Source organism: Mytilus galloprovincialis, chromosome 7 (genome assembly GCF_965363235.1).
Source record: "Mytilus galloprovincialis chromosome 7, xbMytGall1.hap1.1, whole genome shotgun sequence".
Taxonomy (NCBI): domain Eukaryota; kingdom Metazoa; phylum Mollusca; class Bivalvia; order Mytilida; family Mytilidae; genus Mytilus; species Mytilus galloprovincialis.
This window is the reverse complement of record NC_134844.1, coordinates 95,195,732-95,214,249: the sequence shown is the minus strand read 5'-3', so window position 1 is coordinate 95,214,249 and position 18,518 is coordinate 95,195,732. Positions and strand designations below refer to the sequence as shown.

At 33.3% G+C, this 18,518-nt stretch overlaps 1 protein-coding gene across 1 annotated transcript in view; it reads left to right on the top strand.

Annotated features, from left to right (window-relative positions):
- Positions 1–490: 490 nt before the first annotated feature.
- Positions 491–18,518, top strand: part of LOC143084331 (uncharacterized) — a 34,693-nt gene continuing 16,665 nt past the window's right edge. Inside the window, exons 1-4 of the mRNA XM_076260742.1 lie at positions 491–515; positions 3,155–3,289; positions 13,730–13,867; positions 14,770–14,910. Of these exons, the coding sequence (XP_076116857.1) occupies positions 491–515; positions 3,155–3,289; positions 13,730–13,867; positions 14,770–14,910 (439 nt within the window). The remainder of the gene's footprint in view (positions 516–3,154; positions 3,290–13,729; positions 13,868–14,769; positions 14,911–18,518) is intronic.

Sequence of the window (18,518 nt, the reverse complement as noted above, 5' to 3'; positions counted from 1 at the left end):
AAGTTCTTTGATTAGTTACATAAGGTGCAAATTCTTATGCAAACATTTTTAATCATGACCTTCTTCTTGGGTTAATATCAGCTTGTGTCTCTTTTCACTGCATTTCCTGACAGAAACAACTGTTAATAACTATAAAAACAGTTGCAGATAATTATTCCTTTGTTGGTTAATTAACCTTATATTTTTTTTAGATGAAAAATTAATAAAGGATAAATCCAGCAAACACACAAAGTGTAGTTTAAACTATGTAAGTTTCGAAGTGCTGCTTAATCAAACCAATCATCGGTCTTTATAAAATTTCTACGGCTGGATGCATTTTAGTTATGTTATATTAAAAAAAAAAATCATCTCAAAATGTTTTATATCTTAAACAAATGAGAACTTTTACAAATATATGATACGAAGTAGTAAAAATGTATTTAGTCCATGAGGTACGAAATGGTAGATGCATTTAGCCCATAGGGTACGAAATGGTAATTTTGGGTACGAAATGGCAGAGGTACGAAATGGTCAAGGTACGAAATGACCTTAGTTAGTAACTGCTAGTAGTCCTTTGTTAATTTATGTATCATTGTCATTTTGATTTCTTTCTTCTGTTACCTATTCTGACATCGGACTCGGAGTTCTTTTAAACTGAGCGTATTGTTGTGTGTTTGTTTATTCTACATTGGCTAGATGTATAGGGAAGGGTTGAGATCTCACAAAACATGTTTAACCCCGCAGAATTTTTGCGTCCGTACCAAATCAAGAGCCTCTGGCCTTTGTTAGTCTTGTATGTTTTTTTAATTTTAGTTTATGTATATGTTTCGGAGTGCAACGTCGATTCTCACTGAACTAATACACATCTTTGTTTAGGGGCCAGCTGAAGCCCGCCTCCGGGTGCGGGAGTTTCTCGCTGTGTAGAAGACCCATTGGTGGCCTTCGGATGTTTTCTGCTCTTTGGTCGGGTTGTTGTCTCTTTGACACATTCCCCATTTCCATTCTCAATTTTACAAGAAAAAGTCAGCAGGAAGAGGAGCACATTTGATTCAATGAGTATGCCGATTCTTTGTTGAAAAACACGTCCTCCAAACGTAACATGTATATTGTCCATCAAGGAAATCATGCATCTTGATAAAGTCAGTTTCTTAGAATTTGTTTTAATCAGAGTGGTCTTTTTTTTACAAATTGCGATGTTTACCTCCCTAAAATAAGACGTTTGTATCCATGTTGTCTAAAGCAAAACCAATTCGTTCATTTATTGTTTTAGTTTGAAATGGGGAGTACTTCTGTAAAGGTTAGAACAGTCTAATATTTTAATACTATGACAAAAAAAAAAAAAAAAAAAAAGATTTTATGTACTCTAACAGATCTTTGAATTTTCTTTCTGGTATCAACTTCTGATTCACAGCGCCCTTAGACTAGAAAGTTTCACAATAACTCGGATAGCTGGCTCTGATATCTGATAAAATTGAAGTTGATAATATAGAATGAGGTTTTTTAGAGCAATTAGAAGACCCAGTAATATGATGTAATGTTATAACTGTATAGCCTAAACCATTAATTGTTAATGTAATCGTCGAATAAATATTTGCTATTGTCTATTGTCTAAACAAAGTCACTCCGTAATTGGCCAGTAGCTTGACGAGGATAATTTGTTACACGTGATGACGTTTCTGACCAGATGGACACCTACTTCCTGTTAACCCATACTTTAGCTTACGAGCGGGAACATGGAAGGAACAGCACAAGATAAAATTGGGAAAATCAATTGCCAAGCGCTTGTCATGGTTCATGAGCGAGCAAATCAATTGCCAAGCGCTTGTCATGGTTCATGAGCGAACTCATAACTGTTTGTTATTGAACAATGAGAGCAATCAACCAACGAAAAATCTCTAATAACAACATACAGAAACAAATATCACAAAGTTTAAAAAAAAAAAAAAAACCAGACAGCAATATTTTCAAGCGGGGGCATATAGGTCCCATGGACACATTCTTCTTTTATTTCATTAACACAACAAGACATGTCTTTATTTGAATAATAATCAATAAGCCCAAGCTCTTTCTGAAGTTTGAAAGTATTTACAATACTATTCCAAAGTGTTATACTTTCTCTTGGTAAACTCTCTATAGCATAGACAATATAGATTAATTTTGTTTAAATTCTTATCAGATAAATAAAAGAAATATCCAATTATAGTTTATTAGTTATAAGAACGTAAACCCCCCCCCCCCCCCCCCACACACACACACAACAATAAATCATATCAAACGCTAAAGATATTAACAACTACATGCATATAATTATACAATTATTTAAAATCTGTTAAGGTTCATGTGGATCTTTTGGATAAAATGACTGTATTTACACCTCAAAAAGTACTCTAATTACAAACAAACCTGTGCATCCGAAATAGTTTTAAGGCATAGCATGACTTAGATAAATAAAATTTCAATGCATTTTATGCTTGAGAAAATAATAAACTTAATTGGATTTTGCTGTGCATTGTTTTTCGGCAGAATATGTAAAGTTAACAAACACTTGAGTTTTTGATATGGTCACCTCAACCACGTAGTTTAAACACCCAGAGTTGTCATATGTATATTGCTCTTCTCTTTTCCATGTCAATCAATAAAGTTCATTTCAATTATTACCTATGGGGAAGTTTTCAAATCTCTTTCCGAACTTTCTGCATTTAGGCTCCTTAAGAACGATAAAAAGTGGAAAGCAAAATCCAATTAATATTTCAATTTTCTGAAATATAAAATTCATTTCAGTTTAGTTTATCTAGATCATGCTGTGTCTTAAAATTATTCTAGATGCACAGGTTTGACTGTACTCAAAGTAAATTTTGAAGTGTAACCACAGTCATTTTAGCTAAACGGTCCACATGTACCTTAGATCTGAAAAAAAAAATGACACAAGCAATCAAGCTGCTTTTGGAATTCATATTAATCCCTCAGTGGTTTTCAATGGGTTTGAATAATCAATTTGAACATCGGTTTACTACTGATATCATTAACTTAAAGTAAAATGACATTAACTTTTAAGGTTCGTAACTTTTCCGAAAAAACTTGGTGCGAAATTTTACCGAAAATCGACTTATGGATCATCTCTCTGCATCACATTTTAATAAGTTATAACAGTACATGTATGTATATTCATTAATAGGAGGAAAATACAAAGAATCGTGTTACACAATAGAGGATGGTTCAACTTGTTACAGCAATATGATTTGTGTGAATGGTGTTTGTGGTTGTAATGCCACCCAGTATCACAACCCACATGTTCATAGTTGTAATACAAGTAAGTATCTTTAAGTCAGTTTTTGTTCAAAGTAGTTCCGACAGTTATTTATGTCTTCAAAGTAGAAGAACTATATTAAGGAATATAACTCTATAACTAAGTAAAAGTAATACTTTTGCAATAAAAAGTATAATCAATACCTTAAGGGTTACTAAGGAAAAAAGTTATGAAAATTGGAAAAAATAAACATCTTTGATTTCTAAAGTTATTTAGGTAGCATGTCCCGTATCGATGCACACAAACAACTACATCTCAATTATTGGAGATTATCTTCAGCGATTTGGAACAACTATTATTTTATTTTTTCAAACCAGTATTCAGTTATGGCTGAAACTGAACCAACATCTGCCCGATATAAACAGTTTATTAGCTCATTATATCTTTTACAACATGTCTGTCTTCCTCTCAAAATGATATATTATCTGAAGCTTTTTGAGATAAAACAGGAGCAATTTTTTTTAAATTTAATTCATTGTCTGAAAGAAATGCACAATGAAAAAAACTATGTACCCGGGCCAATTAACTACAGTTTTTATTAGAATTCTTCGACTGCACTACCTACTCCCGTAATTATGATCTCAATTCAATGCTTTGACTTTCGGCCTCTTTTACTTGTCTACTTTTCAACTTTATGATATCATGATTTTAAGTAAAAAAACAAAAAACCTCTCAACACTTCGAAAACCACGTTCATAATCTAAATTCCACTGCCGCTAATCGAAATGCATCTTCAAAATGTAGCACATTTCACAATTGTGTAAAGAAAGCAATGCCTCTGCAGCTAGATTTTTCAACGAAAACGCATGTGGATATCCACAAAACTTTTTCTCTTTCCTTTCATATGACATTACTTGAAAAACCCAAAACATCATATATCTTGTAACATGAACAAAACCGAAATGTAGTATTAAATATGTAGGGCAAACTGGACGTGGATTTTTCAAACGAACACAAGAATATCTATACCGCTTCCGCAGACCCAAGAAATTCAACCGTTTAATATACCAACAATTAGAAAAACACAAACACAATATTAAACCAGAACAATCACATCAACAGTTTGAAGATTCCCGTAAACTTTGCGAACTTTCTAGGAATAACGACTACAGACAGCGTATCCCCGAGGTCTAAATGACAATATCATGGGCCAAGGGAACATATTTATAACTTCCTCTATTGATATCATGACTATTGTTGATAAATAAAGGCAACAGTAGTATACCGCTGTTCAATAGTCATAATTCGATTAGGCAAGAAACAAATCCGGGTAACAAATTAAAAGACAACGTAAGCATAGGTCTCATGGCAAACGATTTAACCGCAATCAACGAAATAAACATCGTTCTAATTTTACACTTGATGATTTTTTATTTATATTTGAAAACAATGGTAGACATCAATAAATATGTAAACTGGGTCAAATACCAATAAGTAAATTGCATAATATTTATAATGAGTGTGAAATAGTATAGTTTTTCATTCCAAAATATGAGTGTACACGAATTATTGCAGCCTTTTGTCACTATAGACTGTTATCTCAAATTGCCAAACCTGAAGATCATAAAAAGTATTTCATAAAAATAAACTACATTAATAGAGGTATTGATTTTATCAATTTGTCTAGTAATTTTGCAAGACTCTACCATTCAAAACGTTATACCTCCATATTTTGATAACATAAAGCCACCTATAATTTCTCATTCGTATAAAAAACCAAGTAGAAGTTTGAATTTTAATTGTACGTCAGTTACATCAAACGTCAGAATAGAAAATAATGCTCATTCGACATGAGTTTGAGAAACATCAAAGTTAAGATATGATACCGATGGCCATGTAATTATAGGGGACCTCAATATCGTCTAGACCGAGAGATTATAAACTTTCTGAAAAAGGACCAAAACAATTGGAGAAGGTCGTCAGGTTATTAAAGATGATCTTTCATCCTATCGTAAAAAATGGTATGAACAGGAGAAATCCGACAAAAAGTCACTTGGTTCCTTTTTGAATAAATGTCTAAATATTGTTGATATTCGCATATCACATTTCGGAAATAGTTTAGAAATATATAAATAAATTAATAATACGCCCGTTTCTAGGATTAAAAACAAAATTCAAGTACTCGCAAAGCGTTTTGTGTTCGTATCGTTTGACAAAGCAGCTAACAATGTGGTGGCGGTATGACGTAAATACTACACGGAAGTCTTTAAGAATGAAATTATACATTCAACTACATTCAAGACAGTATGCTCCACAGAGAGTCATATAGTAAATAGTCATGTCACACAACCATAGCTCAGCTTAAGGCCTCTTCTGGACATTTGAAGGTCCCAACTATGTATTGTTTAACTCCTTTAATACACAAGAAAGGCGTAAAACATCGTTTGATCCCGGCCTCTAGTAAGTTTTCTACTACTAGAATTTCAGTGCTTTTAACGTGTTTCTTATAACTAACTAATATCAAAAAATTGATCATTAGCTTTTGTAATAAAACATATGAAAATAGTGGAATCAACTAGTTTTGATATGTAAAAAACTCTTCTGATGTTTTAGATAAATAACGTAATGATGATGGTCCTTTTGATTCGGTTGACAGTTTTGACCTTTGAACTCTTTACAGTACATTTCCACACAATCTTATCAAACAACAGTTTTCCCATTTAATTAAATGGTCGTTCGATAAATCTAATTGCAAATTTATTTGCTGCAACTCATATAAAGCCTTTTTTTCTAAAACGAGAAAGATAAATATGCTAGATATACTTACCATGCTTACTGGAGGTGTGATGAGATAATAACAACCACAATTGTTTTCCCTTGATAACATTTATGTACGTTCCGGCAAAAAAATTTATCGACATATTGTAGGTAGTCCTATGGGCACCAATTATACCCCTTTAATAGCATACTTGTTCCTTTACTGTTATGAATCACAGTTAATGGCCAAACTCAATAAAGACCTGTCTATATTCAATTTAATTGATAAATTTAACAACACTTACCATTATCTTGATGATATTTTTTTCGTTAAATAAGCAAGAATTCTCTAAATATACTGCCGAAATTCACCCACAGAAACTTACTTTAAATAAATCAAATATTAACAGCAATAAGTGTCCTTTCCTAAATTTAGATATTTCAGTTTAAAACTAGAACATTTACGACAAAAGGGATGATTTTTTTTCCTATTGTTAATTTTCCTATTTTGGACGGTGATGTTCCTCTGAAACCATCTTACGGTGTTTATATATCCCAACTCGTTCGTTATGCTCTTGTCTGAAGTGACGTTTTGGATTTCAATGAGCGTATTCTATGTATTACTGGTAAATTATTAAGTCAGGGATTTCGTTACCACAAATTAGTTAAAACCTTTCATAAATTCTTCCATAGATACAAATATTTGGTTTGCAAGTTTGGCTGTACCTGTAAAAAAAGTTATTTCAGACGGAATAGCAGATCCCAAACTTTACGGTGATGTTATTTACCGAGCCCTGAAATGTATATACAATCAGGGTAAACTTATTAATCCTTGAAATAACTTATTCTAATAGGTTTCCATTTCAACACTGTAATTAGATCTTTAACCCTGCCACGTTCTATATGTGCCTGTCCCAAGTCAAGAACCTGTAGAGTTCAGTGGTTGTCGTTGGTTCATGTCTGTCATATTTGTTGTTTGTTAATTGTTTTGTTATAAATTAGACCGTTAGTTTTCTCAATTGAATTGTTTCATATTTTTCATGTTAGGGCCTTTTATAATTGTATAAAGTTCGAGATTGCATGTTCGTTACGTAAGCGCGTCACTGTTTTTGATATCATGTGGTGTTTTTCGTTGATGGAATATGTTCGTTGTTGTTCTGTGGTTTGCATGTTGTGTCGACTTTTATATTATTTTATTGTGCGTTTCTCTGTTATGGATGTTCTTGCGTGTGTTTGAGCTGTATTTCTGTCACGCAGTGTTTAAGCGAAATATATTTTTAACATTGTCATAAAGCGGGAGGTTTGGCATGCTATGAAACCAGGTTCAACCCACCATTTTTTCTTAAAATGTCCTGTACCAAGTCAGGAATACGGCAGTTGTTATCAAATAGTTCGTTTCTATGTGTGTTGAACTTTGTTTTTGTTGCACTTTGGTGTTCATGTTGTTCGTTTGTTTTCCTCTTATAGTTGATATATGTTTCCCTCGGTTTTGGTTTGTAACCCGAGTTGTTTTCTCTCAATCGATTTATGACTTTTGAACACCGGTATACTACTGTTGCCTTTATTGATAGCTATGAGTTTTTGTCATTGTTGAATACCGAACAGTTGCCTATAATTGCTTGCATCCACTTTATTTGAACTTTGGTGGATAGTTTTCTCATTGGCAATCAAATTTCATCTCCTTTTTTATTTATATATTCAATAGGTTTTATAACGAGTGAGAATTGGATACCAAGTGATATCGAGTCGAGTTTATCTACTATAAGTATAATAATAAATGAGCATGTGGCGAATTTATTATTGCTATTTAAATTAAAAAGTGAGAGTTGATATCAAGCCATATCAAATTCTCACTAGTTGATATACCTATTTCTTTTAAGGTTAATATTCTCATTGAGCTTAATAGAAATTTCCGCGACTCGTTTGTATGGACAGCATGACGTCATGTGTTCTGGCTAGCATCAAACTTAAACCACAGACATTTTAAAACTTTATGTACGCTTTAAAATGTAATATTTTCATGTGAGAAGTGTGAGTGTTTTGTATATTATTGAAGACATCACATCTCTGTTGTCATTTAGGAAATGTATATCGTTTTAACCTTTGAAAATTATTGATGACCTAAGGAATTACCAATAGAAATATCGCAGTTTCGTTTCATGATGCTGGCCAATCAGATTAACGCATTTTTCGTATCACTCTTTCTTTTCACAACCGTGCAGTATGATACGAGAATTATCTCTTCATAAAAAAGTAAAATAACCAAAATACCGAATTCCGAGGAAAATTTAAAACGGAAAGCTCCTTGTCAAATAACAAAATCAAAAGCACAAACTCATCAAACGAATGGAAAACAACTGTCATATTCCTGACTTGGTACAGGCATTTCTTTATGTAGAAAATAGTGAATTAAACCTGGTTTTATAGCCATGATAGGTAAAAATGTCAAAAATAGGGGTACAGCAGTCAACATTGTGTTATAATCTTAATCGCTATAAAACAGATAATTATGTCAATAAAAAAAAAGGCATTTATACAAAGCACAGAAGTAAAAATGAAAGACAAGAATACCAAAATTACCATACAAAAATAACACAATGGCGGGATGTGTAAGTACCAAGCCACGCCAAAAGGATACCAAAAACGGACTAAACACTTAATGTTAATAATTTACAAAGACAAATAAAAATCCCTATAACACGTAATTAAGATGAGAAACAACGTCTGTACCTTGAATCTATACTTCAAGCCCAACATGTATTATTTGTGAAGTTGATACGGAATATTTATCAACAAGGTATTGGTATCTTCCGATGAACTTTTTTAGAAAAAGGAGGAGACGTTCTTTGACATAACCCTGGTTCATCAACTTTCTACTCAGACACTGGTGACGTTTTATTAAGTCTGATTAGCAGCTGCAAGCTCTTAAATACCGAATGAGTTGGGAAATATATATCCCATATGCAGGTGAAGTTGGTCTATTGCTACTAAGGCGGGAGAAATTGATAATTTCAGAATTAAAATCGTCTCGTTTGTCAAAAGTAAGGCAGATGGAGCCTTGTCTGTTGTTTCTTTAATTCCTAGTTCTGGAGGATATATTAATGAAACCCAATTAGAAAAGTTCGGATTGTTAAAGGAAAGAATATCATCAATATATCTGAATGTGAAATTAAATGATCTGGCTTCTTTGATCTTCTTGGTATTGACAAGTGTCTGAAGAAACTACGACTCATAGTAAAAAAGAAGAGGTCGACAAGGAGAGGCGCACAGTTCGTACCCATTGGAATGCCGATAATTTGTTGAAAAAGTCTACCTTCCATCCGGAAATAGATAACAGACCACAACCATAAAAGAAATTTAATATCACTTGAAATCATTTAGTATGACAGTATCAAAGTGTACCACTTGATTAAAGTAAAAAATAAAAATGAAATAACAATTTTGATCTAATGTTTATATCATTTCTCTTATTTGTATTTCGTTCATGGCAACGGACATATGTGATTTCTTCAATAATATACAAAACATTTTGTCATGTTGGGGCCTTTAACAACTTACTTTAAGTTATGAGTTTTTTGTTGAAGGCAGTGCTGTTGCTTACATCCATGTCTTTGGTCTGTGTTCGATAGATGTCTCATTTTCAATCATACCACTTTCCAATTTTGTTCATATAAAATACAGGTTAAACCAAATGTCTAAGTGCTATGTGTAATAGTTAACTTATTAATGCAAAATATTTGTCATCGTAAATTTTTAAATAAACATATCTAAATATTAAGCATTTTGATTTAAAAAAAAAGTATCATGTGATGGTTCTCGGAATTCGGTTGACAGTTTTCGGCTCTTTATACTGCACTTCTACGAAGGACGTAAAGAATTGATATTGATAAAGTGGTATTTTCAATTATACACAATCTAATCAAATGGAAGAATTTTTATTTAACTAAATGGTCTTTTTTAAAAATCTCATTAGAAATCAGTTCGTCGCAACTCATATACAGCTTTCTTCTGTAATATAAAGGATACAAATGCAACATACACTTACTAAAACTATGATAAAAGTTACAAGTCTCAACAGCAAAAAACTGACAATATCTATGTATTGTGTGTTCCTGTGGGCGCAAATTGCGCCCTTTAAAAGCAGGCGTGTTTCTATATACCTATAGCCAATCTCATTAAAGATCCGTCTATATTCCATATCATAGAACAGTATAATGACATAAAAATGATGAAATGTTTGAGTTCATTAATGAAGAATTATCTAACTATACTGATGACATTAACCAAGTGAGCTGCATTTAAATACATGTTAATCTAATATAAAGAGCAATAATTGTCCTTTTCTTGAAATTGATATTTGTTTCGAAAGATTTGATTTGATACTAAAAGGTCACTGAATTTGACCCCTTATATGTTGTTTTCATATTTTACGAGCTGCAACCACCACTGTAATGGAGAAAATTGAAAGATCTGTTTTTAATGAGATTGACGTTCCTTTGGCCTTTCTGACGGTGTGTATATTTCCAACCTTGTTCGTTTTGCCCGTGTCTAGTTTCAAGGACGTTATTGTATAATTGTTTAATTGGAAAATAATTAAATCATAATTTAATTACCACACATTCTCAAAAACTGTTAATAAATGCTGTCATTGATACCGGTACGAATATTATAACAAACTGGATATCATAACTTAATTTTTAGAGATACTTTTTCATAAGGGGATGCTTTTATCAGACTGGTAATGTAGTCTTTACCCTCAAACTTTTCGATGCATACTAAAATATCTTTCGTAACTGCGAGTACAATACGATTGGTGCATTGCGCTTTTTGTCTTTTAGTACATTTTGTATTCGCTTCGTGCCGATCTCAGTAGTAAACAAACGATTTCAATTGACATTCACAGTTTATTCTCAAGTTGCATTGTCATGTTACACAACTCTCCGAGGTGAAGGGAAGGTTGAGCGCTCATAAATATGTTTACAATGCTCTTCAACTTCGTACTTGTTTGGCTTGATAAATATTTTGATATGAGCGTCACTGATGAGTCTTATGTAGACGAAACGCGCGTCTGGCGTACTCAATTATAATCCTGGTACCTTTGATAACTATTTACACCACTGGGTCGATGCCACTGCTGGTGGACGTTTCGTCCCCGAGGGTATCACCAGCCCAGTAGTCAGCACTTCGGTGTTGACATGAACATCAATTATGTGGTCATTTTTATAAATTTCCTGTTTACAAAACTTTAAATTTATCGAAAAACTAAGGATTTTCTTATCCCAGGAATAGATTACCTTAGCCGTATTTGGCACAACTTTTTGGACTTTTGGATCCTCAATGCTCTTCAACTTCGTACTTGTTTGGCTTGATAAATATTTTGATATGAGCGTCACTGATGAGTCTTATGTAGACGAAACGCGCGTCTGGCGTACTCAATTATAATCCTGGTACCTTTGATAACTATTTACACCACTGGGTCGATGCCACTGCTGGTGGACGTTTCGTCCCCGAGGGTATCACCAGCCCAGTAGTCAGCACTTCGGTGTTGACATGAATATCAATTATGTGGTCATTTTTATAAATTTCCTGTTTACAAAACTTTAAATTTATCGAAAAACTAAGGATTTTCTTATCCCAGGAATAGATTACCTTAGCCGTATTTGGCACAACTTTTTGGACTTTTGGATCCTCAATGCTCTTCAACTTCGTACTTGTTTGGCTTGATAAATATTTTGATATGAGCGTCACTGATGAGTCTTATGTTCTAGAGGTGGCGTGAATCAGATGTGGATACTTAAAAATTCCAAAGATCTTTTAGAGTACATACATTCTAACTCTCTTTCATCTTGTAACAGTATTAAAACATTTGACTTTTCTACTCTTTACACAAGTATTCCACATTCCAAACTAAAAGACAAATTAAAAGAGTTGGTATTACTTTGCTTCATAAAAAAGAATGGCCAACGTAGATACAAGTATCTTGTCTTAGGGAGGGATAAATCCTACTTTGTAAAGAATCACTCTGATTCAAACAAAAAATTCTCTGAAACCGATATTATCAAGATGCTTGATTTCTTGATTGACAACATATTTGTTACATTCGGAGGACGTGTTTTTCAACAGACTGTCGGCATCCCAATGCGAACAAACTGTGCCCCTCTACTTGCTGACTTGTTTCTTTATTATCATGAGGCTGACTTCATGCAGGAACTTCTTAGGAAGAAAGATAAGAAGTTAGCAATATCCTTTAACTCTACTTTCCGCTATATACATGATATAGATGACATTCTTTCACTAAACAATTTAAAATTTGGTGACTATGTGGAACGCATCTATCCCATCGAATTGGAGATAAGGGATACTACAGATACAGTTAAGTCGGCTTCATATCTTGACTTACATCTAGAAATTGACAATGAGGGTCGGTTGAAGACAAAACTTTACGACAAAAGAGATGATTTCAGCTTTCCAATTGTGAACTTTCCATTTCTTAGTAGCAACATTCCAGCAGCACCTGCATACGGGGTATATATCTCCCAACTGATACGATATTCCCGTGCTTGCATTTCCTATCATGATTTTCTTGATAGAGGGTTACTGCTCACAAGGAAGCTATTAAACCAAGAGTTCCAAATGGTGAAGTTGAAATTATCCCTTCGTAAATTTTACGGACGCCATCACCAGTTGGTTGACCGTTATGGAATAACCATTTCACAAATGATATCGGATATGTTCCTTACGTCGTAACTACAATCCCCTTCCCTTTCATGAATCTGACCTACCGAATTAGACTATTTACCGGATTTGTAATCACATATTAAACACGACGGGTGCCGCATGTGGAGCAGGATCTGCTTACCCTTCCGGAGCACCTGAGATCACCCCTAGTTTTTGTTGGGGTTCGTGTTGTTTATTCTTTAGTTTTCTATGTTGTGTCATGTGTACTATTGTTTTTCTTTTTGTCTTTTTCATTTTTAGCCATGGCGTTGTCAGTTTGTTTTAGATTTATGAGTTTGACTGTCCCTTTGGTATCTTTCGTCCCTCTTTTATGTAGACGAAACGCGCTTCTGGCGTACTAAATTATAAGCCTGGTACCTTTGATAACTATTTACCCCTTTACAATCTTTTCGTGCATATTCCAAGACAGGAGTCGGTAATTAAGTGGTGGTTGTTGGTTGCTTTCTATCATTTTTGTTTTTCATTTATGGTTTTAAGCATACATCAGTCCGTTGTTTTTCTTCTTTGAACTCTTTGACATTTTATAACATACCATACGTTTTTGTTTTTTTTTTAATTATTGCAAAAGGCCGTACAGTTATCTATAGTTGTTCACATCCTCGACCTTCTTTTGTGGCTAGTGGTCCGATACCACATATCATATTTTTGAATTAAAAGTGTAATACTGCATTCTTTACAGAACATAAATATTTCTATCATTTTTGTTTTTCATTTATGGTTTTAAGCATAAATCAGTCCGTTGTTTTTCTTCTTTGAACTCTTTGACATGTGTCCTCTCGTGCTATTCCATACGGTTTTGTTGTTGTTTTTTTTCTTATTGCTAAAGGCCGTACAGTTATCTATAGTTGTTCACATCCTCGACCTTCCTATCATTTAAAGTTTAATACTGCATTGTTTACAGAACATAAATATTTAAAAAAGAAGTCTCTAATATAAAACACCTTTTCAACGTAATTTCCTCATTATCATGATCTTTAAACTTTGTTGATGTTAAGCATTTGATTACAGCTGGAAGATACCTTGACCCTTGTTCGACAGCGGTTAGAAATACAAGTTGTTATCCTCCTTTGTTTTGTTCGTCCAGTGTATGCCATTGTGAACTACCAGCAATGTATTATGATGCTAATGATAATACCTGTAATGAAGGTACGTATTTAGTACTTACAATAACTTCTGTACATGTATAGACTCATACCCCGTTCACACTATGCAGTTAAATCCGGGTTCGACCGGAATTAGTTAAGTACTATTGTTTGTCTAATTACTATAAATGACAACAAATTAAAAGAATTATAAAAACATTTAAAATTGATTTATGAATATTGCAAACGTTTTTTAATGGTACATATATGGAAAGGGAAAAATAATTAAAAAGGGGGGACAAGTCTGGTGTAAAGGAGTACATGGTAAAATAAAACTTAATCTTAAACAAGACCCTAGAGTCAATGTTATAATATTTTTTAAGAATAAATGATAGTTGATATATAAAGGATAACGATGAGGAAACTTTTTAGAAGAAAAAAAATACAATACATGTATCAATAAAAAAAAAGATAGTAAGCATCTGATGTTGGAAGGGTCGTAATTCAATGTTGATTGCATAAGTTTGATCATTATTCGATTTTTTGAAAAGGTGATTTATCATTGTGTTTTTTTCAAAGAAGGAATTTGAGATATACAAGTATTAAATTTTACCAGTGAGAGAATTGTCAGGATCTAAACTGTTCTGTAATGATGTAGTTCTCTAAGAGTTGTTCCAGATTTAAACGCATGGTGGGGGGGGGGGGGGGGGGGTGGAATGGGAGGTACTCAAAAGTATAAATTGTGGATAGTTGTATTATTTTTAGAATTTTGTAAGAGTCATTTTACAACTTACTCAGTTATTTTGGTCTCTGAAGACCTTTAATGATTGTCCATAACCAATATGAGTTACAGATAACAATGTTGCATGTATTCATTAATAGTTAGTTTGGTCTCTGAAGACATTAAATGATTGTCCATCATCAATATGGGTTACAGATAACAATGTTGCATATATTAATTATTAGGAATACCATACAGAAAGAAGTGCTCATCAATGTCTGGAGATTTGACATGTTTAAATAATATGGTTTGTGCTTCTGGTATTTGTGATTGCGAGATTCCTGCCATGCAGTATCACGATCCCTATAATAAAAGTTGTAAAGCAAGTACGTATTAATTGTATATAATTGTCATCTAAATAGAAAACTGAGGCAACGTTATATGATATATAGTTTAATTTTTTTCTGTATTGACTGTATCTCAAAATGGCTACTCCAGAAACATTTGTCGAAGAAAGAAAAACTCACTCAATAAACCAGGCTTATTGGTACGCCAGACGATTGACTCGTCGCTGGGGTTCGAATCAAATATCAAAGATTCATTAGACATTCAAATTTAAATGATTCATTGTAATTACTTATCCTTCGCAATTATGCACCACCGCAAAATAAAACATTAACATCTAACAGGATTTATCTCATGTGTTCGTAAAGGATCAGTAGTTTCAGTGTAAAATAGAGTCGAAGGAGGATACCAAAGAGACATTCAAACTCGAAAATATACTGACAACGCCATGGCTAAAAAAGAAAGAGACAAACATCACACAAAACAACATAGAAAATCAAAGACTGAGCAACACGAACCCAGCGAAAAGCTCGGGGTGATCTCAGGTGCTCTAGAAGGGTAAGCATATCCTGCTCCACATGTGGCACCCGTCGTGTTGCTCATGCATGTACAAACCCGGTGCTATGTCTGATTCGGTAGTTCACATTCGGGGGAAGGGCACGACAATTGGAACATATCCGTCGTCGAAACAGATATTCAGTAACGGTTAACCAACTCGTGATGTCGTCCTTAATATTAACGAAGGGATTAATTTCAACTTCACCACTTGGTTTAATAGCTTCTTTGTGAATAGTAACCCTCTATCAAGTAAATCATGATTGGAAACACAAGCTTTGGAATATCGTATCAACTGGGAGATATATACTCTGTAAGCAGGCGCTGCTGGAATGTTGATACATAGAAATGGAAAGTTCATAATTGGGAAGCTGAAATCATCCCTTTTGTCGTAAAATTTTGTTTTCAACCGACTCTCATCGTCAATTTCTAGATGTAAGTCAAGATATGAGGCAGACTTTACTGTATCCTTTATCTCAAGTTCGATGTGAAAGATGCGTTTAACGTAGATCAGCAAATTGTGAATAATTTGTGAGAGAACATCATCTATATAGCGGAATGTGAAATAAAAGGATACTGCAATTTTTTTTCTTTCTCCTACAAAGTTCTTGTGTGAATTCAGCCTCATATGAATAAAGGAACAAGTCGGCAAGAAGAAGGGCAAAGTTGGTTCCCATGGGAATGACGATTGTTTGTTGAAAAACACGTCCTTTAAACGTGACAAATATTTTGTCAATCAAGAAATCAAGCATCTTGATAATGTCAGTTTCAGAAGATTTTTTGTAAGAATCAGATTGATTTTTACAAAGTAGGATTTATCCCTCCCTAAGACAAGATACTTGTATCTACGTTAGCCATTCTTTTTTATGAAACAAAGCAGGACCAACTCTTTCAATTTGTCTTTTAGTTTGGAATGGAGAATACTTGTGTAAAGTGTAGAAAAGTCAATCTTTTTTAATACTATTGCAAGATGAAAGAGTCTTAGATTGTATGTACTCTTAAAGATCTTTGGAATTTTTTAGTATTCACATCCGATTCACGCCACCTCTAGAATATGTAGTTTCACAAAACTTTGAAGCCCGACTTTGATTGCTGATAAACTTGATGTTAATAATTTAGAAAGAGGTTTCGTGGAGCACTTTGAAGACCCAGTAATATAACGTTGTTTGTAAGGACATTTATGTAGTTTAGGTATCAAATACTCTGGAGGAAGATCTAGTTCCTCATCTCTAGTCGAAATTCCAAAGGAACATAGAACAGACCTATCATTATCCAGGATTTCCTCCTTTCCTCCTTGGTAATTTTCGTGGGGGTATATGTTGAGTTTCCAAGTGAATTGTTAATACCTAATTCATTTATCAAGCAGTTTATGTCATGTGATTTACGCACAAAACGATGTTGTTTTGGGCTTTATCTGCGGGGACAACAACATATTTGTCATGGACAGGTGTTTTGCAACATTTTGTTTCATGGGTCTTTAAAGATTGATGTAGCATTGGTGTAGCATTGGTGATGTAACAACGACCTCGCAGCCTTAACTCATTATTTGTTTTCTTTCTCGCGTTTAACCCATTGCCTGACATAATACTCGACTGAATCAATCAGTATTTTGAAGTTGTGTTTCCAATTGATGGATTTAGGCTCACGATATAAGTGTAATTGACAATGTTAAGGTCACCAGTAATAACGTGACCAGCCGGATTATAACTGAATGGGGAACTATTACAGGTGCAATCAGCATGTTTAGACTTGAAGTCGTCAATATTGAGATCCTGCAACAAGTGTTTGTAATTGAAAATTTTATTTGCAATTGGTTTGGTATAGGTATAAGAAATGATAGGTACATACTGATCTTTAAAATAGGAAAGTATTTTGGATTGAACTGCTTTATGATGAAGGATATTGCCCAAGTTGATGGCATCACGACCTTTGTTGGCGAAAGAAAGTTTTAGAAAGCATATTTTCTCCTTTTTATTTTTTCCAATGCGAACTGGTTTAAAATTTCTTTGAATTGCAATATCCGAGATGATAGCTTTAAGTTTGAATGATACAAAGAATCTATAAGTTAAATAACTTTGTCAAATCTCATTTATGATGCAACATTTTAGGTGCACCAGAGTAAAAAATTTCTATTTTAGATACTTTTATATATATATATGAGATTTGACAAAGTTATTTAACTTATAGATTCTTTGTCACTTTGTATGCTGATCATATGGGGGAAAAAGAGTGATATTATACATTCTAACACAGCATCAATTGTGAAACAATAGTTCTCTCATCTAGACATTTTAGTTTTTAAGTGCGAGGCTTGCCGATCAGTATACATATTTAAGATTTCACCGTTAAGAGTGGAGAAATAACTTATTGACAGAGATTCTGTATGGGAATGTTTCTCTTGATATTTTTAAACGATACAATTATGTTACCAACTATCTTTGTTTTTTCTATTATGACCTGCAAAGAGATAGGTTCTTTCTGTGTGACATCAATGTTCATCAGGCATGATTATTAGTAGCCTTTTTTCCTGATGTAACAATGGCAAATTCTGAGAAAAGCAAGATCCTTTTAGCAGATCCAGATCGTTTATAAAGAGAAGGGAATTATTCCATATAACAGAAAAAATATATTTGATTTCATGCCAAAAAAATGTAAACTAGAGGGGTTCATCAGCAGAACTCGTGTTACAATAGAATTTAACTTTGCATTACATTAAAATACAATATGGCAAAAAAAAAAAATGTAGACAATTCTGCTTCAAAATTGTGAACATTGACATTGAATGAAAAAAAGATAATTTGCAGTGGACAGAACTGTCATTTTTTTTTATTATACTTGCTTTAAGATTAGAAACTATATAAGATGCACAAGTTCTGTTGGTGCTCTAAATCAAGAGAAAAATCTGAACATCCAAAAGGCCAGAAAGGGATTTAAAACATTATAATCAACACAAAGAAAACTGAACAAAAAGCTGTAATGCAATATGATATCATGCAGTTCACATTATTCCTATTATTACAAGTTTTTTTTTCTTAAATTTGAATTCAAAAGTCCAACAAATAACTGTTGAGTCTTTTAATTAAATTATTGATTG